General features: G+C 42.4%; 1 protein-coding gene across 9 annotated transcripts; it reads right to left on the reverse strand.

Annotated features, from left to right (window-relative positions):
- Positions 1-551: 551 nt before the first annotated feature.
- On the reverse strand, positions 552-26,375 carry CNTROB (centrobin, centriole duplication and spindle assembly protein). Of its 9 annotated transcripts, XM_088801933.1 has the most exons (20): positions 25,696-26,375; positions 25,121-25,458; positions 24,227-24,311; positions 23,895-23,976; positions 23,272-23,428; positions 22,252-22,368; positions 21,958-22,074; positions 21,519-21,617; positions 20,275-20,511; positions 19,827-19,973; positions 6,531-6,664; positions 5,793-5,918; positions 5,411-5,573; positions 4,239-4,497; positions 2,860-2,996; positions 2,516-2,612; positions 2,172-2,342; positions 1,897-2,029; positions 1,354-1,426; positions 552-1,120 (listed from the first exon to the last, which is right to left on the reverse strand). In XM_088801933.1, exons 2-20 carry the CDS (start codon positions 25,406-25,408, stop codon positions 995-997), a joined length of 2,748 nt encoding a protein of 915 aa, XP_088658059.1. In that variant the 5' UTR covers positions 25,409-25,458; positions 25,696-26,375; the 3' UTR covers positions 552-994. The 9 variants fall into 9 exon arrangements, with proteins under 9 accessions (XP_088658059.1, XP_019600702.3, XP_019600703.3 ...); XM_019745143.3 differs by having other exon boundaries at positions 2,516-2,579; positions 25,130-26,375; XM_019745144.3 differs by lacking the exon at positions 25,696-26,375 and having other exon boundaries at positions 2,516-2,579; positions 23,895-23,958; positions 25,130-25,693.
- Positions 26,376-26,410: the final 35 nt, after the last annotated feature.

Consider the following 26,410-nt stretch of genomic DNA (forward strand, 5'->3'; position numbering starts at 1 on the left):
AACATGGAATACTATGTGAGTCTAAATCCTGTCATGTCTATTCTGGATCTAACCAAATAATTCGGGGGCAAATAGAAGGGCCTCACAGAATCTAGTAAATGCTCTCCCTCAACCACTCAAGACCAGGCCCTCGGAATTGTATTTACCATCATCACCGTCCTGCATTGTGCTCCAGCTGGAAAGCTGTACGTGGGTCCCACGGCATCACCCTTCAGTGTAATCTAAATTGTACAGTGTTTTTCAGTGTTTACATTGTGAAGTTGGGGCATTTTTTAGTTTCACATAGGTGTCATTTTCTTCTCTAATATTGTTTTTCTTTGTTCATTTTGGTGAGTATTAGGGTGGAAGATTTTGGTAATCATGGATTTTATTTTTCTTGCCACACTCCAGTCTTTTATACATGTTTGAAAGCCATATGAAGATGATAGCCGTAATATGTCTGCTGGCTGGAGTAGAATCTGTCAATCAGAATCCTACTAATGCAATCTGAAATAATTATCTGCTCTTAAAAGAGAAAACTGTCTCCCCAACAATCAAATTTTTACTCACTCTTTATATAATAACTTACTCTTTTATTAAAAGTTGTTTTTTTCTGATGATTAATACATACTTAGAAAACTGGAGAAATTTAGTTTTAGAAAATTTGGAAAATACAGGAATGTATAAAGAAAATAAAAATCATCCATAATTACACTACCTACCAGAGCTAATCACTCTGAGGTTTTTACTCTTAAAACATTGAACTTTAGCTCACTAAAACTTCTCTGACCTAGCCATAGACAGTCTTCATGTCTTTTTCCACAGAATATAAAATGGAAACATATAACATATAAAAAACATACTCATACAGAATAAAATGAGGTTTCTTTACATAGTTTCCCACAAAACCTCAATTTACCAGATTCTTATGAGTCAGAGACTCAATACCATCTAAGACTATCGAGCATTTATTAAAATAGTACTAAGAGGACAAAAAGGAGAAAAGGCCAGGGGCTTATTTCCAGATTCCGCCCCGACTCCTCATGCTACTGGGAGCAGGGTGTCCACTTTTCTTGCGTGCTGGAGGTTTTTCAGTCTTAGGGGCTGTGGCAAGGCGGCGTGGGAGAGCCTGGGAGGGAATCTGAGAGTTGAAGGCAAGAGAAGAGAAAGTCAGCATCGTGGACGCTCATCCCTCCCCCACTGAGGAAAGGTACCGTGCATGGACAGGGCCAGAATCATTAGGCAAAGGGGGAGAGAACAGGAGTCAGAGGGGTCAGGCAATAGAGAAAAGAGCAGTCAGGGAGTGTGCGGAGCTGGAGGAATGAGTCAATGAGCGCCCTTCCATCCCCCTCGTCCTTCCCTGCTTTCCCTCACCTCTTTCCGAGGGATCTCGCCCAAACGGGGTTCTGTGTTCCTTCTGGGGACACTATCCCCTCGGCTGTCAGTCCTGCCACACAAATCAAGGGGTGAGGATGGCAGAGTAATTCCCCCCACTCTCCCCAACACTAGATAGAACCAATCCCCAACTCTGTTTCTTAAGAAGAAGAATAAACGAGCTAGACCTGGGATCAGATAGGAGGAGTCATTAGTGGAATCAAATACTGAGTTAGATTGAGTAGTCACAATTTTAGGATTAGAGTTCTGAGCTGCAGGGTGAAGAGGTAGAAAGACATACAGAAGAGACTTTTTTTAGAAGTGGAGATAAAAACAAAGTACAAGGGAAGAGACAAAAGAAAGGGAGGGAGCAGTGAGAAACAGGAAGAGGAAGAGACTTGTTGATCTACATATTACCCTCACTTTCTTTCCCAGAAAAAGACAAAAGAATATCAGTAATCAACACACACACCCCTCTCTTCCCTGCCCACAATCCAGATTCTATCTGCCTAATCCCCCCCAGTTTCCCTCCCAGGCTGGTACCCGCTGTGTTCCGACTTCTTCAGGTAGAGCAGCAGATCCTCAGCAGGCAGTGCCTCCCAGCCCCGGGCCTGGTACAGTCGTAGCAGCTGAGACACCTCCATCAGCTGCCTTGAGGATGCGAGCCCATCTCTACCTGAGAGACATACCAGTAATGGCCATCAGTCTAGGGCCCCTTTCCCCAGCTCTCATCCCATCTCCCCAGGAATCCAGAAGGGCCTTAGTTCCACACTCAATACCTTCCCTCTTTATCTCCTGATAAACCACGACCTGTTTACCTCTCTCTGGGGAGCCACTGCTGGGAACACTGCTCTGTGAATGGGTTGAGGGAAGCTCATGGACCCGGAAAAGACTAGACGCCATGGCTAAGGGCACTTTAGTTTTATGGACAGGGGGTGGGAGGCGTGACACTTGAGGGGCTTCCTCCCAAGACTGGCCAGTCAGGGGACCTAGCAAAAGGAAAGAGATAAAAGAATCAGGAAATGGGTTAAAGAGCCAAGAAGGTCCTACCACTTGGCCTTCATTAAGCTTCATCACCTTTGCCAGCTCCTAAAACGCCATCCCAGATAACCTCCCACCTTGTTCGGGCCCAGCCCCAACCTTCTTCAGAGTTGGTACTCACCAGACTTAGGGGGCAACAGGTCAACAGAGGGGTTCTCGTTGTTCTGGGGTACTGTCTCCAGAAGCTGGGGGAACAAAATAGTAAGGTTCCCCGAGGACTGATAAAGAAAGAGACCAAGGTACCTGTAGGAAGCAGAGGCTGGGGAAGTAGGAGCTAGAGTTGATCACCTAAGTTCCAGAAGGGACTTAAGAGACAGGAATAAGACAGACTGCGAAAGTAGGAAGTTGGGACAAAGCATTACTCCAAAAGGGAGATGAAGTCCAGATTCCTGGACACCTAGAGCAGAAAGAGGAAATGAGGAAGAGAAGAAGCAAATAAGGTGGGATGGGTGGATCCTCTCTTACCTGGTGCAAAAAATGCTTGAGGCCCTCCATCTGAGAAGGGGGCAGCAGCCCTTGCTTTAGGAAGCCATCCCCTTCGGATCCAGGATCTTCCTCAGGGAACGGCCGTTCTGCTCTATGATTGGGATGGAAGGTCCCAACTGCAGAGGAGAAGGCCCCAGGTGTAAAGTGAAATGTGTGTGTGTGTGTGTGGGGGGTCCTCCACAAGTCAATTAACCAAATGCTCAGAAGAGGCCTATTAAATAACAGGGGTGCCAAAAAAATGTATACAAGTGGACACTTTGGTCAGCGTTGTTCAAGCAGTAGTTCGCTGTAATCAGAAGTGTCTGGACGCTGATGGTAACCACTTTGAGCACCTCTTATAATTGCAGAAGTCAAACGTGACTTGTATTCATCTTCTGTTATTTTTATATATTGAGTATTACAATTTTAATAGTTCTTTTCATTTCTTAAAATGTGTATACATTTTTTTGGCACTCTCTGTCTAAGAGGGACACTGCAGCAAGGACAATATAATGAAAGATTAAATATCTGGAAAGGGAAAGGTAAAAGAGGACTGAGAGATGGAATTGCTGAATTCTAAGAAGTGTTGACAGGGGAAGCTGTGGTACTCAGACTCTGAATAAACAAATCAATATGACCATAAACTTCTTAATATTCAGAATGGCTTAGGGTTAATAGACATGTTCTGGACCCTTCACCAGAAATGCCTTCATTCTCTTTTATTATTACATATTTTTATATTTAAAATTGTGATATAATTCATCCCTCATTCTTAATTCAATCTGGGGGATCATGTTTGCAACACACAGAGCACCCCCATCCACCCAAGTTTCAGATGACTAAACGAGGGGGGGATACTACTCGTAAGGTTAGCCAATCTGAGGGATGGGTTGCCAACCCATCAGATTGCCTCTCTTTAAACTGACCCTAAGAAACAGGGACACAATGTCTCTAAAAGGTTATCTAGAGTCTTGGCTGGAGTCAGTGTCACGGTTGATCAATGCCACGTGCAGGCCAAAGTTATGAGAGCTAGACCCTTGAGTGAGAGAGAGTGCTGGTCTACTAAGAGAAAGGAGCAGCTGTGCAGGGAGAGGCAGAGTCAGGAGCCCATGCAGGTCCAGGGAGAGGAGGCGCAGCTGCCTCCATTCCTGAATAGTGCTCCTGGATCCAGACTCCAGGTCTCATTATGTCCAGCTGTATCACATATCCATGCGATCTCACTCCTTTAGTCAAACCAATTTGAGTGGACTTCTACTCCTTATGATCACTAAGACATCTGGGAAACTAAATACTCTGGTCCCAGACAGGAAAGAAGCTTGGTAAGAGGGAAACCATTAGCACATGTAAGGGGAGCCCCAGTGATACCTGTCCCCAGTTACCTGAAGATAAAGTGAGATCGGGCTTTGGCTCCAGGGGCTGGAAGGAATGCTGGCTCTGGAAACTGGGGTCCAATAGGAGGCTAAGATCTGGGGAGGGGCTGCAGAGAACAGGTGGCACTCCCGACAGCTCATCCCTTGCTTCCCGACTCTTCTGCAACACAGGCTTTAGGGCCACAGCCACGGGAGGCATAGTCCAGATCCTCCTCTCCCCTTTCTGTGGTTCCTGAGGCCCAGGGCTAGGGGGGCTAGTGGTAGGGACCTGAGTACAAGAGAGACAGAAAGGAGCAAAGCTCAGTGCATTTAAAGAGACAAGACATGGTACGGACACTTCAATAAGATTACAAATTAGAACTTCCTTAAAAGAAGATTTGATGATACCTATCCATTTTTAAAATGCTTATTTTTTCACCTTACAGTTCCATTTCTAGAAATTTTATAGATACACTTACACAAAGATATATACTAATGGTATTTATTGCAGCACTGTTTCTAGAAATACAAAATACAGGAAACGATGTTAAATTCCACCAATAAGCACTCAGTTAAATAAAAAAATTATACAATGGGGTATAGCAGGCTACCATTTGGAAGGGAGGCTTTCAAGACACCAGTCACAGTGGTTGTTCTGGGGAGGGGAACCGGGAGACTGAGATGCAGATATGGGATGGAGATACTGCGTACCTTTTTGAACTGTTTGGATTTTTTTTCTTACATGTGCATATTCCTATCTATTCTAAAAAACATTTTAGCTAATAATAAAAATTTCATATTTAAAAAAAGGAAGCAGGAGATGTCAACATAAGAAGGGCCAGGGGTGAGATTCCCAACTCTTCTCTAGGGCAGGACTTGGCAACAATTTTGGACCTTACATCATAATTAATTCAACAGCCATTTGGCAAAACTAGTACCACGTCTTCCTCACCACCTTTTGAGCTGGGAGAAGAGACTTAGGCCCAATACAACGGGTGCCAGTCTGGGTGATCTATGGCCCTGGAAAAAAATTCTTTTGATGAGACAGTTATTCTTTGCGAAAGTCCACAGGTTTGTTTTTTTTTTTTTTTAATGCAGGTCCAAGGACCTGAACTTAGGACTTCCCTTGGGAGGAAGCTAGATTTCCCAAGAATGGAACTAAACACAACTCTGAGAAGCTTAGTTTAAGGGGCAACACCTACTGGGGGGTTAGGAGACAGGGCAGAGGTTCCCAGCAGTTGGTTTGCCTCCTCCCAGTGGGTCTGCAGCATGGCTTGGAGTCTCTCTACCAGCTCAGCCCGCTGTTCCTCCAGCTGCTGGTTCCCACTCTGCAGTTCGCGCACTCGCGCTTGCTCCCGGGCCAGTCTGAAGAAAAGATGGAAGAGCTTATGTAGGACCTTTCAGAAAGCAGAGACTTGGAGAATAAGAGCAGCCAGAATGGAATGACAGACAGCAGAAATTCTAAAACGAGCTGGGGCCAATGTAGAAGGTCTATGGAGGGGACACCTCTTCACCATTCCCATTTTGGGCTCTACTCACAGGAAAGGGACCGAGGCCTACAAGGGATACGCCAGGAACTGGTACCTGAGCTCATAGTCCTGAGCCACCTGCTGCTGCCTTTCCTCTCGTTCTGCCATTTCCACCTTGAATTGAGCCAACTGAGCGGACAATTCCTGCTGGTGCTGTCCATTTAGGTCCTGCAGCTGCTTCCTAGGAGGACACAGGTGAGAAAAGAGGACTGAATCTGGAGACAGAAGTAATTGAATAAGAAAAAGCCAGAACATATGCATGTGAAAGAGACAGCCATGGGCAGCCAGCCTGGGAAAGGCACAGGTGGGTTCATGAAAAAGGTAAAGGCAAAGCTGGTGTCTTAGGATGGGTTCCCCAGAAGCAGAGGCTGAGATGAGGATTTATGGGAAAGTGATTCATTTAAGAAATGTTTCCAGAAAAAACTGGCAGGGGAGTAGGGGTGAGGGAAAGTGAGACTGGAATGGGAAGGAGGCGCAACCCCACAGGGCAGTCCTGGAAATGGTGTAGGAGGTCACAGCTCAGCATCGTCCCAGTCAGGGGTAAGGGAGCTGGAAAACTTATATTCCTGCACCCACCACTTATTGGTAAAGCTACTCCCTATGGGATGAAACTTCCCAAGCACTCTGGCTTTCCATGTGCAGCTGCAGGCAGCAATCCCGCGGATAGACTTGGGACCTAGCTGATGGGAGCCAGCATGTTGGAAAATGGTAAAGGGATCCAAGAGGGTATGTGCAGGGCACTAACCACACCTGTGTGGCTGAGGAGCAGCAGCATCCAGTGAGTCCCAAGTACCTGTGATGTTCCCTCAAGGAGTTTGCTTGCCGCAGGCTGCTCTCCTGCGCCTGCGCCAACCGCTCTGTCACCTGCTGCTCCAGCTGCACAGCCAGCTCTGACTCCAGCTGGATCCGCTGGCTTTCATACCGGGCCTGGAGTAAGGAAGGTGGGGTAATAGCTCAATTCCATTTGGGTTTAAAAGAGGATGGAGGATATAATACAGACAAAAAAAAATCCATGTGCCAACATTTCTCCTCATATGCCTAAGGGATGAAGAGCAAGAAGTTTGCCACAAAAAGTGAAAGAAGCTCCCTTTCCTTATTAGACCATGAGCTACACCTTATATGTACACAAAAGCGAAAATGACTCCTGGCAAAAGAAATATACTTTTTTGACCAAAAGATGTTAGGTGGAACAATCAAATCTGTCATATGTGTCTGAGGTAACTGTACCTGAAACCCACTAGACACTGAATACATGTCAGTGTCCCTCCTAAAGCAGAATCAGTCTCTATTGCTATCTCCATTTCCTCACCTGACATTCCTTTTTCAACTCACTGAAATCTGATTTCTACTAGCACTTCATGGCAAAGAATGTCATTTCTAAGTCCAATAGTGGTGATTTCTCAGTCATATGTGATCCTGTTGCAGCATCTGCCACCTATGTCAACCCTTCCTTTTAAAACCACTTCCCTTAGCTCCCATGATGCCACCAGCTCAGCGTTCTTTCTATTTGACTGCTCTCTGTCTCAGCTGATGGCTCTTCATCCAACTGCTCATAAAGGCTGACTGCTTCCTTGAGTTCTGTCCTCAGTCCTCTTCTGACCATGTACTAACACTCTGGTTATTGATGCTTTTATATGTGAATAATCAACATTTGGCATTTAGGTCATGTTTTATGGCTACTGTTTATACCCTAAAACACTTTCTAAATTTCTCTTTAGCCTAGACCTTTCTTCTAGGCTTTCAGCCCATATACCCAATAACCTAATGAACAGCTCTATTTGGATACACCTCAAAAAGAACACATCCAAAATGAGCTCATTTGGTTTTTTACCCTCAAATCTTCTATTCCTATTATATTTCTTGCCTTAGTTAATGGCACCACTCTCTCTACTAAAACACCCAAGCTATTTGAGACCAGGAGTTATCCTTGACTACTCCTGGAATTATTCTTTTCTCCTTCCAACTGGTCTTAACATCTAATTTACCCCTCCACTCACTACTACATTAATTCAATATTATTTCAAGTCTCATTGATCGCCCTGCCTCTATTCCACCTTCCACCCTCTCTTATTTTGGCCCCATTAGGTCCTCCACTTTGTGCCTCAGTGAATATTCTAAAATACCAATATGCTCAATTTATTCCCTTGTTTGAAACACTTCAAATGTCCCCACTGCCTAAAGAAGAAAAAGTTCTAGCTGCTTAAAGTGGCTTACAAAGCCCTTTATGATCTCCCACCACCCATCTACCTCATCTTTTCCAAATAGGTCCCAATCATAGCAAACTCTTGCAGTATCCTAAATCTTTAAAACAATTTTTTAAATTACGGTAAGAAACACATAACAAAAAATGTACCCTCTTAACCCATTTTTAAGTGTACAGTTGAGTAGTGTAACTATATTCACATTGTTGTGGAGATCTCTAGAACTTTTTCATCTATAAAACTGAAACTCTATACCCTCTGAATAACAACTCCCCATTTTCCCCTCCCCCCAGCCCTGGCAACCACCATTCTACTTTCTGTTTCTATGTTTCTGACTACTGTAGATATTTTGTTACCTAAATTCTTTAATGAAAAAATTTAATATTTACTCCCTTTAAGCCAGCAATTCTACTTTTAGGACTCTGTCCCTTAGAAGGGGAGCCAAAGATTTATGTACAATGATGTTCACTGCAGCACTATTTTTATAGTGAAAAACTGATATTGAGGGGCCGGCCCGGTGGCTCAGGCGGTTAGAGCTCCATGCTCCTAACTCCGAAGGCTGCCGGTTCGATTCCCACATGGGCCAGTGGGCTCTCAACCACAGGGTTGCCAGTTCAGTTCCTCGAGTCCTGCGAGGGATGGTGGGCTCCGCCCCCGCAACTAAGATTGAACACAGCACCTTGAGCTGAGCTGCCGCTGAACTCCCAGATGGCTCAGTTGGTTGGAGTGCATCCTCTCAACCACAAGGTTGCCGGTTCGACTCCCACAAGGGATGGTGGGCTGTGCCCCCTGCAACTAAAAAAACGGCAACTGGACCTGGAGCTGAGCTGTGCCCTCCACAACTAAGACTGAAAGGACAACAACTTGAAGCTGAACGGCACCCACAACTAAGATTGAAAGGACAACAACTTGACTTGGAATAAAAGGCCTGGAAGTACACACTGTTCCCCAATAAAGTCCTGTTCCCCTTCCCCAATAAAATCTTTAAAAAAACAAAACAAAACAAAACAAAACAAAAAAACTGATATTGATATTAATTTCTCTTCAAAAGGAAAATGCTTCAGTAAACTAGAATTCATCTGTTCACAGCAGTATTATATAACCCTTAAAAACAATATGTACATCTGTATGTATTGACATGGAAAGATGTCCATGATATGTTATTAGGTTGAAAAACAAGTTGCAGCAAAGGCATAGCACATTCACATTGTTTTGTTTTAAGGCCCAACCCATATGTTCATATATGAAAAGGTGCTGGAAGGACACACACTGTGGTGTGGTAAGAGAAGGCAACCAACACTTTTCACTTCTGTATGATTTGAACTTGTGTTACAGATAACTTTTATTATATTTTTAAAATATTTTTTAAAGTTCTCTGGGAATTGATGGCTCCTTTTTTGTCTTTGATATTTACCTTTGATAAGTAAACTTCAATAATTTAAATATACATGTTATTATTTCTAAAGTAACCCTTAAACAAACGAACAGATACTGAGTTTATGACTTTGAAACTAGCTAAAGAAAAAACTGTAAATGAGAAAAAAGTAATGAATCTAAAATATGACAAGAAAGGAGAGAAAAATGCACACTGAATAGACAAGACAAAATAAAATATAAAGTAAGACATAGATCCAACTATGAATAAATAAATGTAAATGGATTTAATGATCTGGCTAAAAGACAAATACGTAAAAGTTGAAAGTAAAAAGATCAGAAAAATATTTGCCAGGCAAACCATATATATATACATATAAAGGCTAGTATCGCTTTATTAATATTAAGCAAAAATAGACCCAAGGGAAAAAACATTATAAGAGACAGAGTCACCTCGTAAGGATAAAACATTCAATTACCAGGAAAGATACAGCAATTTTCAAATTTGTATGCACCTAATAACATAGCTGTAAAATGTATAAAGCAAAACTGATAGACTACAAGAGAAAGAGACAAATCCACATTAAGTGAGATTTTACAGGAAAAAAGAATAAATTAGGATATAATGGCTTAAACAGCATAATTAACAAACTAGACACACATACAAATAGACACATATAAAAGTACACCCAAACACTATAAATATTTTCAAGCACACATGAAACATTTAGAAAAACTGGCCATATGTTAAGATATAAAATAAGTCTCGAAGAGCTTAAATAATAAAAATAGCATATTCTCTCATTATATCCACGAGAAACTCTCCAATGATCAGAGGTGGGCAAGGCAGAAAAAAGGACACGGTGATGAGGATAGAGAGACGGAGGTACCGACAGATAACAGACAAATGTAGCAAAATGTGAAATTGGTGAATCTAAGTATATTCATTATACTATGATGCAACATTTAAGTTTGAAATATTTCAAAACAAAAAGTTGGGTAGGATTATACATAAGTAATTTTTTAAAAGATCATACATACATACACAAAGCAGGTAAGCTATAAATCAATAATAAAAACAATTATAAAACCCCTGTATGTTTGGGAAAAACCCAGGAGATCAAAAGTAATGACATAAAAAGCTAACTATTATTCAGAACCAAATAAGGAAAATACTATATAGAATAAGTTGTAGAATGCACTTAAATTAATAATTATGAAGAAATTTAGAAAAGAAGCTTAAAATTAATAAGCAAGCCTCCATCTTAAGATGACTTTAAAACGAACAAAAGAACAAAACCAAAGAAAATATAAGGAATGAAATAAAGTACAGATATTAATAAAATAGAAAAAAAAAAACCGAAGCCAAAAGTTTCTGTGAAAATATATTCAATTAAACTACAAGTAAGATGGTTTTAAAAAGAGAAGATGAGGGCCAGCAAGGTGGCTCAGGCGGTTAGAGCTTCATGCTCCTAACTCTGAAGGCTGCCGGTTCAATTCCCACATGGGCCAGTGGGCTCTCAACCACAAGGTTGCCGGTTCAGCTCCTCGAGTCCCGCAAGGGATGGTGGGCTCTGCCCCCTGCAACTAAGATTGAACATGGCACCTTGAGCTGAGCTGCCGCTGAGCTCCCGGATGGCTCAGTTGGTTGGAGCGTGTCCTCTCAACCACAAGGTTGCCGGTTTGACTCCCTCAAAGGGATCATGGGCTGTGCTGTGCCCCCTGCAACTAGAAACAGCAACTAGACCTGAAGCTGAGCTGCGCCCTCCACAACTAAGACTGAAAGTTCAACAACTTGACTTGGAAAAAAGGCCTGGAAATACATACTGTTCCCCAATAAAGTCCTGTTCCCCTTCCCCAATTAAAAAAAAAAAAATCTTTAAGAAAAAAAAAAAAGAGAAGATGAGAGAAATGACACAAATAATATCAGCAATGAAAAAATAGAAAAGATGCCATGGACATTAAATAAAAAGATAAAATTATGAGCAACTTTAAGTCAATAAATTAGAAAATGTAGACTAAATTAATATATATGGGGCAGGGGGAGGACAGAGAGAATGTGAGTGCACCAAAAATAATTCAAGAAGAAAGAGAAAGCCTAAATATTTCCATAAACATTAAAGAAACAAAACCAGTCAAATATCAAATATTCAAAAAGCACATACTAATGTCAATCTATTTCAGAGTATAAGAAGAGAGGGAGTAGATTTTCCTGTTTCTAGCACTAGCAAATTAAGTTATTCAGGTTAACTCTCCTGCTGAACAAAAACAAATAAGCTGAATAAAATTTAATTCTATTTTCTTCCCCACCTATATAAAATCTTCCTAAAAAGTATCTAAGAGGTAACAAAACAGTACAGAATTACTAGGACAAAGTAAAGGAAAACTGAGAGCCAAAGCAGGTTGGCCAGCATGATAGATAGCCATTTTTGCCCTGGGGCATTTACCTACCCTAGAAAATTAAAACCTTTGTTTTGACTGCCTTTCAATGGCAAATGAATAGAAATCAAAATCCAAGGCTCACATAAGTTGGAATGTCTAACTGGAGACCCTACCCACAATAAATTGAGTCTCCAATGAGGTTCGCTTTCAACATGAAAGTGAACCAGAAGTGGAATAGTCTATACAAATTTAAAGCTCAGCTTGAATCATCCAGGAATCTCAACCATTGAAAAACTGTTTTAAATTCGTCCTAGGCTTGTATTAACTTTCAGGACTTGGTAGAAACAAATGCAAATCTTCTCTGGAGCAAAGTACTTTCATTGTAAGCCTCAAATTATTCCTACAATTTTACAAATACAAGGTCCAACATACGGTCAAAAACAACCAGGACCCAAAGAAACTAGACTCCACGGGAGCCAGCAAAAACAAGAGACAATAGGAAAAAATGTCCTAAAACATTTCAGATATTGGAATTATTATCTACAGATAATGAAACTGTGTTTAATCAAGGAATCAAAGACAAACTTGAAAATATCAGAGAATAAGAAACTATAGAAAATTAAGATTTGAAAATTAAAAAATAGTACTTTGTAAAATAAAAGAATACATAAAATTAAAAACTAAATGGGTCAGTTAACAGTAGATTAGACAAAGTTAAACAGAATTAGTGAACTGGAAGATAGGAAATTATCCAGAGTGAGCATGAAAATACAAAAGATGGAAATTAGAAAACAGAGTGTGAGCAACAGAAATACAGAGTCAACCATATATTTAATCATATTCCAGAAAGATATGGCAGAGACAATGAAGCAAAGGCAATATGCAGAGATAATGACTGAGAATTTTCCAGAACTGGTTAAAGACACCACTCCACTATTTCAAGAAGCCTAAAGAATCCCAAAAAGGGTTAAAAACCAAAAAAATCCACAGTAAGCACATCCAAGTAAAACTGAGAAATTCTAAGAAGACAAAAATTTGAAAGCAAGAGTGGTCAACTGACAGCTGACTTCTCAACAATAATGAAAACCAGAATATTTTCAATGTTGAAATAACTGCCAACCTAGAATTCTCCACCTAAGAATTCCTTCAAAAATGAATGTGAAATAAAGACATTTCCAAACTAAAATAAATAAGTAAGTAAGTAAATAAATAAATAAAAAGAGATTCTGACATCAAGAAAAGATTCCAGTTGGAAGATATGAGTTCAATGAAGGGAAAAACAAAGAAAGGAGTAATTATGTAGATACCGCTAAATGAATATTGACTTTATAAAACAATATTCATGTTTTATGGCGGTGTTTTATTTTTTTTAAATATAATAAAAAAACATAGAGTGATATCACGGAAAATTGCAGAATAGGAAACTCTCAGAGTTGGTCCTTCTACTAATCAACCATTAAGCTGAGGAAAAAACTATCAGAATCAATTATTTGGGTTCCTTAGAGCCTGACCAGATACTTAAAATAACCAGGAGACTGCTTGATGAAGGGAGAGGCTGCTGAACTTTGGTAAAAGAGTCAAGTGCATGTACCAACTACCCTCTGCCATATCTCAGCCCCTCTGAAGACTTGGGAATGGCAGTCCATGTTACTAGAGTGGCTGGCTGAAGCAAGGGTGAACAGTAAGGACCTTATCCTCCAAAAACAAGTGATACTGAGGAGCCAGAGCAGACAGCTGCCTCTCTTTTCGGCCTCTTGAGCTGCCGAGGCCTCCCTGGCAGCACCAGAAGATTTAAAAAGACATATACTTTTTTTTGGTGTGTGTGTGTGTGGAGGGGGTCCAGACATTTAAGAAAATCTCTGTCAGGTCACAGTCTAATTACAGAGATAACGGAATAAAAATGTCAGTTATCACACACACACCAAGAAATACAGACTTTGCAAAAAATAGTTAGGCAAAGTCACTACACAAATGGATAGCTGTTGCCATAAAATGAAATCCCTGAGGAGGGAGAGAATATGATTTCCAGAATTACCACATTATAGTACTCAAAACGTCCAGTTCTCAGCAAAAAATTACAAAACATACAAAGAAACGGGAAAATCTGCCTCATTCAAAGGAAAAAGAGAATTTGACAGGAACTATTCCTATGGAAACTCAGACATTGAATTATTAGTCAAAGACATTAAATCAAGAGTCTTAAATATGCTCAGTGAGCTAAAGGAAACCATGTATAACAAACCAAAGGAAATCAGAATGATGTATAAACAAATAGGGAATGCCAATAAAGAGACAGAGATTATAAAAAGAAACTAAATACACATTCTGGATCTGAAAAACACAATTAGTGATATGAAAAATTCACTAGATACCACTACATACCTATTAGAATGGCCCAAATCCAGAACACTCACACTGCCAAATGTTGGTGAGGATGTGGGGCAACAGGAATTCTCATCCATTGCTAGGGGGAATGCAAAGTAGTACAGCCACTTGGGAAGACTTGTGGGTTTCTTATCAAACTAAACATACTTTTACCATATGCTCCAGAAATCACACTCCTTAGTATTTACACAAAGGAGCTGAAAACTTATGTCCACACAAAAACCTGCACATGGATGTTCAAAGCAGCTTTATTTATAATTGCTAAAACTTGGAAACAACCAAGATGTCCTTCAGTAGGTGAACAGATAACCAAACTGTGGTACATCCAGAAAATGAAATGTTATTTAGCACCAAAAGGAAATGAGCTATCAAACCATGAAAAGACATGGCTTAAATGGGTATTAGTAAGTGAAAGAAGCCAATCTGAAAAAAGCTACATACTTTATGATTCCAACAATATGACATTATGAAAAAGGCAAAACTGTGGATCAGTGGGTGCCAGGTTTAGGAGGAAGGGATGAATAGGTGATGCATAAAGGATTTTTAGGGCAGTTAAACTACTAAGCATAATACTATAAAAATGGATACATTATAAATTTGTCCAAACCAATACAACATACAATACCAAGTGTCGTGCGGGAGACCCTGCTCGCTCCACCATTTGTCGGGCGGGGCGGCCTGTGGGGTCTCTGGTCCTGCTCCCCACATAAGAACGCAGGATACGGTGAGGCCAAAAAGGAACACCCACGGAGCCATAGGTAGGGGAGTCATACCACTATGGTCTCACTGGAGGCTGGGTTCACCGGACGTGCGACCTGCCGTCCACCTTTCCGCCAACCAACCGACCGACCGACGACTCTCCTACACTCTCCTCGACTCTGTTCCTCTCTCTTGGCTCTCCTCTTCGGCTCGGCTCCTCGGCAATCCTCGGCAATCCTTCGTAGCCACAGCAGTTATACCAGCGGCCAATCGGCTAACCGGCCACAGCTGACAGCCAATCAGCTACAGCCGAGCCAGCACCTTTCCACGCGAGGCCGAGAGCCTGTAAACTATTTTCTGGGGCTCTGTCCCCACACCAAGAGTGAACCCTAATGTATGGACTCTGGGTGATAATGATACGTCATTGTAGGTATATCAATTGTAACAAATGTACTACTCTGGTGGGGAATGTTGATAATGGAGGAAGCTATGTATCTATGGGGGCAGGAGGTATACTGGAAACATCTGTACCTTCCATTCAATTTGGCTATGAACCTAAAACTGCTCTAAAAAATGAAGTGTGTTTTTAAAAAATAGACTTTAGCAGGCAGATTTGAGCAGGCAGAAAAAAGGGCCAGTTAACTTGAAGACAAAGCAATTGAAACTAGCCCGTCCACAGAGCAACAAGAAAAAAGAACGAAGAAAAACGAACAGAACCTGAGCGACCTGAGGGACACTATCAAACATACCAACCTATTCATTAGGGAAGTCCTGGAATGACAACAGACAAGGGACAGAAAAAATATTTGAAGAAACAATGGCCAAAAACATCCCAAATTTGATGAAAGACATAAATCTACATATCCTAGAAATTCCAACGAACTCCAAGCAGGATAAATTCAAAGAGATCCACACTAAGACACATTATAATCACCCTGTCAAAAGCTAAACACAAAGAGTCTTGAAAGCAGTAAGACAAAAGCAACTTGTCATTTATAAGAGAGCCTCAATAAGAGAGCCTCCAGAACTGCTCAATGAGATTAACAGCTGATTTATCATAAGAACTCATGGCTGCCAGGAGGTAGTGGAATGACATATTTATAGTGCTGAAAGAAAAACTGTCAATTAAAAATTCTATATCCAGAAAAAAAAAAGAAATCTTTCAAGAATGAAAGAAAAATTAAGACACTCCCAGTTAAATAAAACCTAAGGGCATTCATTACTAGTAGACCTTCCCTACAAGAAATGCAAGAGGGAGTCCTGCAGGCTGAAATTAAATGAAACTAGATAGTAACTTGAAGCAGCCATATGAAGAAACAAAGATACGGTACATTGAAAACTATGACATTTTTAAAAGAAATTGAAGAAGACACAAATAAATGGAAAGACATTCCCTGTTCATGGATTGGAAGAATCAACATAGTTAAAATGGTCATATTACCCAAAGCAATATACAGATTTAATGTAATCCGCATCAAAATCCCAATGGCATTTTTTAAAGAAATAGAACAAAAAAATCGTCAAATTTGTATGGAACCGGTTACAAAAAACCCCAAATAGCCAAAGCAATCCTAAGAAAAAAGAACAATGCTGGAGGTATCACACACCCTGACTTACGATTGTACTACAGAGCAACAATAATCAAAACAGTATGGTATTGGCAGAACAGACACACAGACCAATGGAATAGAATTGAAAACCCAGAAATAAACCCACATAAATATGGACAGATAATTTTTGACAAAGGAGCCAAAAATATACAAAGGAGACATGACAGCCTCTTCAATTAATGGTGCTGGGAGAATTGGAAAGCCACATGCAAAAGAATGAAACTAGACTGTTATCTGTCACCATGTACTAAAATTAACTCAAAATGGATCAAAGCGCTAAGCATGAGACCTGAAACAATAAAATGCACAGAAGGAAACATATGTACTGAACTTATGGACCTTGGGTTCAAGGAGGATTTTATGAATTTGACCTCAAAGGCAAGGGAAGTAAAAGCTAAAATAAAAAAAAGAAAGAAAAAAAAAGAAAGAAATAAAGACACGGGTAAAGGTTACTATATAGATATATATAAAAGTCAGTATTACTGTACTTTTGGTTTGTAACTAACTCCTTTTTTCCTGTATGATTTAAAGTTAAATACATAAAAGAGTAATTATAAATCTGTAACAACAATATGAAGGGGAAGGGATAGAGGTATATAGGAACAGAGTTTTTGTATACTATTGAAACTAAAGTTGGTATTATTCAAACTAGGTTATTAATACTTTAAGATATTAATTGTAATCCCAAGGTAACCAATAAAAAATATGCAGAAAAGGAAAGAAGAGAATCAAAATGGTACACTACAAAAATATCAATGAAATACAAAATAAAAGGCAGTAATTGAGGAACTGAGAAACAAAAACATATAAGACTGTTACAGAAAACAAATAAATAGTACATGGCAGAAGTCTTTCCTTATCAGTAATTACTTTAAATGTAAATAAGTTAAATGCTCCAATTAAAAGGCAGAAATTAGCAGAATGGATTTAAAAAACAAACAATCCATGATCCATCAATGTGTTTTCTACAAAAGACTCACTTTAGATACAACGCCACAAACAGGTTGAAAGTAAAAAGATGAAAAAAGACAGTACATGCAAATAATTACAAAAAGAGAGCTGGGGGGCAGGGAGAAGCTATATTACTATCAGACAAAATAGATTTCAAGCCAAAAAAGGTTATATCAAGAAAATATAGGGGCCGGCCAGGTGGCTCAGGCGGTTAGAGCTCCATGCTCCTAACTCCGAAGGCTGCCAGTCCCATTCCCACATGGGCCAGTGGGCTCTCAACCACAAGGTTGCCAGTTCAATTCCTCGAGTCCTGCAAGGGATGGTGGGCAGCGCGCCCCCTGCAACTAAGATTGAACAGGGCACTACGAGCTGAGCTGCCTCCCGAATGGCTCAGTTGGTTGGAGGACGGGCTCTCAACCACAAGGCTGCCAGTTCAATGCCTTGAGTCCCGCAAGGGATGGTGGGCCGCGCCCCCTGCAACTAGAAACGGGAACTGGACCTGGAGCTAAGCTGCGCCCTCCACAACTAAGATTGGAAGGACAACAACTTGACTTGAAAAAAAGTCCTGGAAGTACACACTGTTCCCCAATAAAGTCCTGTTCCCCTTCCCCAATAAAATCTTTTTAAAAAAAAAGAAAAAATAACAATTATAAACATATACGAGGTATAATCAAACAATATGGGAAATGTTTAAATTTTTAAAAATTGCCTTTAATCCCCCTCAAAATATTCCCCCTCTCTTCAAACACACTCATCCCATCGTTCTTGCCACTTTCTGAAGCAGTTCTGGAAGTCCTCTTTTGTGTCTTTAGTTGCCCTGTCGTGGCTGCCTCGATGTCCTGAATCATTTTTACTTTGGGAAAGAGCCAGAAGTCACATGGTGCCAGATCCTGTGTTGTGAAGACACAACGTAATGTTTCTATTTGACAGAAACTGCTGTACCAGAAGCGATGTGTGACACGCTTGTCATGATGGAGGATGATTTATGGCACACTTTAAAACACTTTCTCTCAACTGTAGTCACATCCAACTGACTACACCGAATAAGTTGAAATTTGTCACACACTGTTACTAAGGTTCGACACTCGGTTCCCATATTGAAGATCCCTGCCTTTCCATTGGACGGTACTCGGCAGCAGTATTCACCATACTTTGGTATCACAATGGAAAGGATCCCTGTCACACATAGCTTCTGGTACAGCAATTTCTTTCAAATAAAAACATTAGTGTGTCCTCATCCACCTTATTCACCAGCTCTGGCACCAGGCGACTTCTGGCTTTGCCTCAAAGTCAAAATGACCACGAAAGGTAAATGTTTTGAATCAATTCAGGACATCGAGGCAGCCATGACAGCGCAACTAAAGACACTCACGAAAGAGAACTTCCAGAACTGCTTCAGAAAGTGGCAAGAACGATGGGATGAGTGTGTTCGAAGTGAGGGGGAGTATTTTGAGAGGGATTAATGGCAATGTGTCTTTTACTGTAATAATTTTTTTTAAATTTAAACATTCACTGTATTTTTCGATCTCACCTCTGTATGTACCTAACAGAGCCCCCAAATATATGAAGAAAAAACAGACAGAATTGAAGGGAGAAACAGAGAGTTCTACAATAGTTGGATATTTCACTATCCCACTTTCAATAATGGATAGAACAATAAGGAAACAGAGCACTTGAACAACACTAAAGCCAGCACTATTCTGGGATTCCACAATGAATAGACAAAAATCCTTGCCCTTATATATCTTACAGAAAATCAACAAGATTTAAAAAGGTATACTATGTAGTATATTAGGAGAAAAATTAAACAGGGAAGGGAAACAGGGATTGTCAGAGATTGCAGATTTTACTGTGTGGCTGGGGAAGACCGTACTAAAAATGACATCTGAGTAACCAGTAGTTCTCCTTACCCTCAATTATCATTTATCATACTACTTCAAAAATGAGAGTCCTAGACAAACCCCCCATCTAGCTGGTGAGCTCTTTGTTGGTGGGGACTGTTCCCAGGACCTAGCACAGAGCTTACACAGAGAGGCTGTTCAATAGGCTTATTGAATACACAAACATACACACACGTCTAGCACTGGTTCAAAGGATTACAGCCGCTTATAAATTGCTACTGAATTGTTCACTAACGTCTTTACCCTTGGCCCTCCATCATAAACCAGTATCCATGTGGTCAGTCCTCCAATTCAATGGGCTAGGTGAAAGGAGTGTGTTTGCACAAACACCGGCCTCACTAATCCAGAAACTGGTATCTCCTTAAGTCAACCATTAATAAGGAAAAAAGTCTCTCAGATTGACTTGCTCTCAGAAAATCATTAATTTGTCCTTAACACACATTTCACACACAGAAACAGAGGCCCTAAAAGTGAAAATTCTAGTTAGAAATGAGAGTGTTTGCCATGACTCCTAGAAGGTCACTGCCTCAGACCTACTTCTCCTAACCAGAAAAGAGAAAACCTCAAGAACCCTCTGCCTCCTGACCTGCACCAAGCTCATTTCCAGTTGCAGGGCATCTCTCTCTCTCCGAGCTGTATCCAGGTCTCCTTCCAACCTCCGCACCTCAGACTGCATCAATGCGAGCTGCTGCTGGGCCTCCCGGGCTGCCTGGACCTCCCTCTGCGTGTTACCCTGGGAAAGGTAATCAAACTTATATATAATTTCCTGTTTCCTGGTTTCCTCTATTCCCCAATTCCCTAAAAGCCCAAGCTTACTTTCTCTTTACATTTGTCCTAGTTCCTCATCTTTGTTTAATGTCACTCTTTGGCCTTCCATGTATTTGATGCCCCGAGCCCTTCCAGCTGGCCCTATACTCTCCCACATACAGTTCTTCATTCTCCATCTCAGTTCCCTACACCCCATATTCTGAAATCCCATCTAATTCAATTATGTTTCCCTTCATCTGTTCTTCATTCCCCAAGTCTCCTTTTACCTTCTCCCTTTCCAACTGAGCCTGGCCCTCCTCCTGCAGTGCCTGGCAGCGTTCCTTAAGTTGGCGCTCCTTCTGGGCCCAGGTCTGCCGTTCTTCTTCTAGGGCGACCTGAAGTGTCTCCAACTGTCGATGCTCACTGAGTTGCCCAGCACGAGCCTCATCCAGTTCTTCCTGCAGGGCCCGGCACCGCTGCTGTTCTAGCTCCAAGCTCAGGGTCAGAGCTTGCCTTTCCTCTTCCTATAGCCCCAGGAGAAAACCAAGTCCTTAGCATGCCCTCAAGACACCAGCAATCTGCTCCCTGTCCCCCACACAACGTTTCCCGCTGAGAATTATGTCCATTAAAAATAACAATAGTTGACAAGCCCATAGGATTATAATATAGTAGGCAAGAGCTTCTGTTCCAGAAATAGGTAGATTTGGGTTCAAATCTCAGTTTAAATCCCAGCTCTGTCATTTACTGTGTATTCTTAGGCACACCTCCTTACCTGTGAAATGGACAGGCATGATATTAGGGTCTACCTCATGAGAATTAATGTAAAAAGTGTATGTAAAGCATTTAGTATAGGGTCTGGCACATAGTAAAGTACTCAATACACAACAGCTATCACCGGCATCATCATCAAAAGAAATTCCACAAAGACTAGAAAATCCAGCCTACGTCATGTACTAGCCAACTAGCAATTATCGTCAGCACTGCTGGATGTGGCCTGTTAAGAGTGTAAGTACCAGCATGCACGTAGCAAGCGTGTGTCATGCATGCAACAAGTTCCAAACCTGGCTACTAATTCATATGGGTAATCACCTTATCACTGCAGCAAGAAGAAACTTGAATGAGTCTCATCCCAGACCTTTTTTGGCTATGTCCCAGACCAGAGTTCCCAAATCTGGCTGAACAAAATCACCTAGGAAATTTCTGAAAATATTTAGATTCTCCAACCCCACCATATATCTACTAACTCAAAACCTCTGGGATGGGTCCCAAAAATCTATACTTTAAAATAATTCCCCAGATGATTCTAATGAGGATATAATTTGCAGAGTCTCTCAAACTTACTTGGTGGCAGAGCCTTTTTTGTAGAGTATCTAGCCGAACGAGTGTCCTAAGGAACACACTTTGGGAAATACTGCCCTGGTGCAACTAAAATTATGAACTCCCACACAATCGACCAGTAATAGCCCATAGCCCTCTAGAAGTAATTAACATAACAGCCTCTATTGGAATTAACCCAGGCCAGCATTCTCACCAGTGTCTCTCTTTCCCGTTGCTGTAGTCTGGCACCTTCCTGCTCACGACTCAGGGCCTCCATGGCCTCAGAAAGGCTTTGTTCCAGACGGGTTACTGTCTTTCAGGGAGAGGAGGACACAGAACAGAGGAACTGAGGGGAGTCTCTGTATGTTATACTTCAAAAAACATTAACAATGTAAAGTTTAAAACTAAGAATTAACTAAATGACTTGGGGGCCAAAAAGACTACATGGTGTGGGGAAAGCTGAGAAGACGTCAACGATGCAAGTTTAACAGCAGAAACAGTGAAGGAAGAGGAAATAGGGGAGAACTGTCAGGCCAGATTCTGCAAGATTGAGGTCATTCTGTCAGGAACTCTAATCCCAGAGCTGTTTCTACCCCGTTTCGTCTAGCAATCTGTGACCTAGGTTCTAATGCCACATGAGCCAGGTTGCCCACCTCCTGCTGCTTGCTTCTAGTGAGTTCAGCTGCCTGGCGCTCCTCCTGAAGTCCCCGAAGCACCTCTGTGCGCTCAGCTTCATGCCTGTTCCAGCCCTCCACCACGCGGGCCAGGGTCTCAGGAGAGGAAAGTCAGATGGAATTTCAAAATAAGATGTTTGCCCCCTTTCTGCCCCTGGGGGCACGGTCAACAGCCACCTTCTCCGAGTAGTCAGTAAACCCACCCCTTTCCCCAGCTTCTAGCACATGGTGCCCCACCCCGGAGAGACCCACCACATTCTGCTACCCTGGCACCTTGTCCAGTTGTTCAATCATGATATCTTTCTTGCGGTCCGCTGTCACGGCCACGGCTAACTGTTGCTGAAGCTCTAGCACTCGGGTCTGTAGGCTCTGAATATGGCGCTCACAATGCTGGGGAGAATGAGGAGGAGTCTGGGTGTTGCCATTGTTAGTCTGACCAAAGCACCAAATTTTCCAGCTTTTCTAGGGAGAGATGGGCTGGAGACAGGGAGCCTGAGTCCCAAGAACAGAATAGGCTTGGAGGAGAATCAAGAATTCTGGAGCAGGAACCTTAAGACCTGAGACCTTCCTTCAACACTTTCCTCTACCATCTCAGGAAATAGGTGCTGTTTCCAGGCTTTCCGTCCCTGGATCTCCTGAGAAAAATTTCTATAAACCTTTTGGCTGGGGTGCAGCAGCCCACACTGCGAAGAGTGGGAAGTTATTCCTGCCTTGAGAAGCTCATTAGACACAATGATTAAACATAACAAGGATAAAGGGGAAAGCCTTTCACTCATGCCCAGGCAGCTGAATATAGAGGAAGAGAGGGCTCAAAAAAAAAAAAAAATGATTTTGACTTTTCTTCTGCCTTTTCCTTCTCTCTTCCCCCGTTAGACAGACTGAGGTTCACAGAGAGAGTTCATTACACATCAATAGCTATAAACCCTTTGCACAAGCCAGTAGAGTTCACTGTTCATTCACCAAACACTGTGTTTCTATGTGTTAGGTATATTCTAAACTTTAGGAAGCTAGCAATGAACAAGACAAGGTAAGCCCCTCAAGGGACTTAGATTTTTAGAAGGGCTAAACAAGCAAGACATATCAGACTGCGATAAGCCACATGAAGGAAATAACAGAGTGATCTGAATATCTGGACGGGAGGTGTGCCATTTTAGATAAGATGGTGAAAGAAGGCCTCCCTGAAGAGCCATTTGAGCAAAGTCCCAGCTTGCAGCCCTTAACCCTCTGCTCTTTTCAGCACTCAGCCCTATTTCTAATCTTTGCTGCTTTCAAAAGGAAGCCTTTGTAGCTCACCTTGCGACGGGTATGCTCTGAATCCAGGGCATCTCTCAGGCCCTGAAAATCCGGGGGATTAAGTGGGGGTCCCGGCCGAAGGCTGGTGTAGCGGGGAAACAACTCCTCCAAGGCTTGGGCTGAGCTAGATGGAGATAAGTCTTGCAGGGGCTGGGTGCTGAGCAAATCAGGTAGAGAATATTAGGGTTAGGAAAGTGTTTGAGACCCACTAGTCCAACTGTGACATTTTATAGGTGAGGAAGCTGAAACTCAGAAAGGGCAAGAGACTTGGTCAGAGTCTTTAAGTGAGGTAATGATAGAACCATGAGTAGCACACAGGTTCTGTGATTCGCTCTGTGTGATCCTTCTATGCCACACTCGCTGTAGTAAAAAGGCTCAACAGAAGCCAGCTAACACTTCTGGGGGAAGGAGGACTAGCGACTGGGAGAAAGCCAGGTAGTAGGCTGCAGATGCCCACGTTCCTGAAGGAGTAAGAGGGGTAGAAGACAGGGGAGAAAGGATGCTAAGTGACAAGTGTCTCAGGTCCTTAACAGGTACAACAGCAGTAAAAGGAGAACTAAGAAATAGGATACTTGGCTTCCCAAGAAAGCAAGCAAGCTAGGAGAATCCCAAGAAGAACTCACTTGAGCAAAGTGGCTGTGCTGTCACTGTCAAAAGAGTCTTCTTCCCGTCTCGCTGAGCCAGCACCTGGAGTAAGGGAATCCCCTGAACGCAGTCAGAGAGACCCCACAGCCAGGGTCAGGTAAGGATAGGAACAGGGTCCACAGGAAGGACAAGAGAGGAGAGGGCCTTCCTCTCTACCTCATTCCTCTGGCACCTCTCCCAAAGAACTGGCACCTTTCTTCCGGAGGTCTTGTCTCAGAGGTCTATGTCCCGTTCCCACCCCCCTTCCTTTCTCTACTTTCTCCCATCCCTTAAATCTAGGTTCTCCTTTATAGGGAAGGGATTTACTCACGATAGGCTGTGTCACGTGAGGTTTGGAGCATGCTCTGGAGTTGGCCCCGAACACTTTCCATCTCAAAGATATGCTTGGAACCATCCTAGAAAAAAAGCAACAAAGAAATCAGAAGCAACTTGAATAATCTACATTCTACCTACTGCCAGGGTAGTACACCAGTATACCCATCCAGTACACCCAAGAATTTTTACTCCAGCACCTGGGAAAGCAAGAACAACAGAAGTGACCCAGTAAGGGTCAGAAACTCAAATGTCTACAGAAGCCAGACAGATAGTGTAAATGAATTAATTGGGCACGTTAAGACATGAGTGGTAAGGATTCTCACCAACTAGAGAGCAAATACCCTGTCTAAAGACTGTGTAGCCCATGGCTATCAGTTTTTCAACCACTGGATGACCTAACCAGTCTGCAAATTGGTTATGACACCTTTTCTATGCAACACTAATACCTACCTTCTCTGTAACATGCATAATTGATTAAATTATGTTTTTATGATTTACATGCCTAATTTTGAAACATACAATCAAAATAAGTTTTGAGCTGGAAGGATCTTAGCATATTTTGTTGCTATCCCTTAAGTCCCTAGTTTCCTCTTAGGATGAAGAAACCTTATCCTCACTCCCAGTCCCCAAATCCTAGTAAAGCATAGCAACCTATTCCACAGTGCAGGTATCTCTGACAGAAAAAACACTAGGAAGTTTCGCAATTTCCCAAATTATGGTGTCCCAGGCTGTTCTCTCCTTCATAAACATTTGCTCCCAGGAACAAGCATGACTGACTCTGCACTTAAAGGGAATTTGAAATCCAACAATAGGAGTTCAATCTCAGTCAAGCTATTTTTTTTTTTTTACCACCCCCAATCCCAAGACCCTAGAGGTTCCCCAGACACACCTCCCTCACCTTTTTCTTCAAGTTGTTCTCCAATCCAACTGACAAGCTGCGACTCAGCTCTTGGGCCAGGTTGTCTAACTCCTCATGAGGAGGTGGGGAGGTGGAGGGTAAATACAGCTGGGCTCGTGCTGTGGCCTCTGCCTCTGCCTGACGACTGAGGTGCAAAGAAGCATAGAGCTGGGAGGTCACCTCAGAGGACACTTGGTTCAACCCAGGGGCTTCTGACGAATCACTCAGGAGATCCTCTGCCTGGAGAGATGAACTGGGACTGGTAGCTGATGTTGCCATGAGTACAGGGAAACGACAACTGGAGACAGCAAGGCTGGGAACTCCTGGTTCTGCTTTAGGAGAGCCCAAAGGGAAAAGTACACAGAGAAGGAAGATTTGGGAGAAAGGAGGAAGACTCCAAGCCAAGGATCCTTGGTTAATAAGGGTATAGAGACTTTCTGGTTAGAGGAAAGGTTCCCACTGGTACCAGAGGCCATAGGAGAGAGCAAAAGCATTTCTTTCCACAGCTCCTGGAAATTGTGGAAAAGAAGGGTGCAGCAAGAAGGGGGTGGAGACAGAAGACCTACTGCGGGAGCAAAAGCACCACTGCAATTCCTCTGGAGTGCTGAAAGCTGCAGGAAATCAACTTCTGGCACAGGCTATCGCTGGTCAAATGAACTCTTAAGTTCTCACATCCAGAACGTACAAACTGAAACAAACCCAAATCCAACAGGGGCCTAATTTCCGTCCAGCTGCCTTACTTGCCCCTCAATGGTTCCATCCAGTCTAAGAGAGGCAGGAACCTCACGCTCCCCACTTCCCCACACCCCTCCGCCCACTGCACCATTCTAGCCTGGGTCAACTCTCTTGTATATCCCCTTCAACCCTTCCTGGCAAGAAAGCCATGCAGGGCTCCGTAGAATCCTTGCCTCCCAATTACCCCCAAAGAAACTTTGTGAACACTCAGTCACGCCCTCAGAGGTCCCTAAAAAGTACACCGCCCTCAAACCTAGTCTGAGATCCTCTACCCCGACCACCTCATTTCAACTACTCTCCCACACCTCCAGTCCTCAGCACCCCCAATTTGCCAACGTGAGGACAAGGGATTGCCCCCTTCCCTGGACACGGGTCGGGAAGACCAAGACGCCCCTTTGCCGCGCGCCGCCCTAGACTCAAAACCGTTGGCAGCGTCCCGCCCACCGTCCGAAGCCCCGCCTCACTCGCCTCGATGACATCAGCAGCCCAAGAGACCTCGCTTACAGCGGTTCCTACAGCCTCTGGAGCCCAGGAGGCTGGACGCGC

Source organism: Rhinolophus sinicus, chromosome 12 (assembly GCF_057876585.1).
Source record: "Rhinolophus sinicus isolate RSI-liver-muscle chromosome 12, RSI-T2T, whole genome shotgun sequence".
NCBI classification, from domain to species: domain Eukaryota; kingdom Metazoa; phylum Chordata; class Mammalia; order Chiroptera; family Rhinolophidae; genus Rhinolophus; species Rhinolophus sinicus.

What these genes read in the sequence shown, in the direction of transcription:
- CNTROB (XM_088801933.1), bottom strand. Translation starts at nt 25,408, where the DNA reads ATGGCAACATCAGCTACCAGTCCCAGTTCATCTCTCCAGGCAGAGGAT. An exon ending in TGAAGAAAAAGGTGAGGGAG is followed by an intron (nt 24,312 to 25,120) that starts GTGTGTCTGGGG and finishes CTTTTTTTCTAG; the next exon opens with GATGGTTCCAAGCATATCTT. An exon ending in CAGTGGCTCCCCAGAGAGAG is followed by an intron (nt 2,030 to 2,171) that starts GTAAACAGGTCG and finishes TATGTCTCTCAG; the next exon opens with GTAGAGATGGGCTCGCATCC.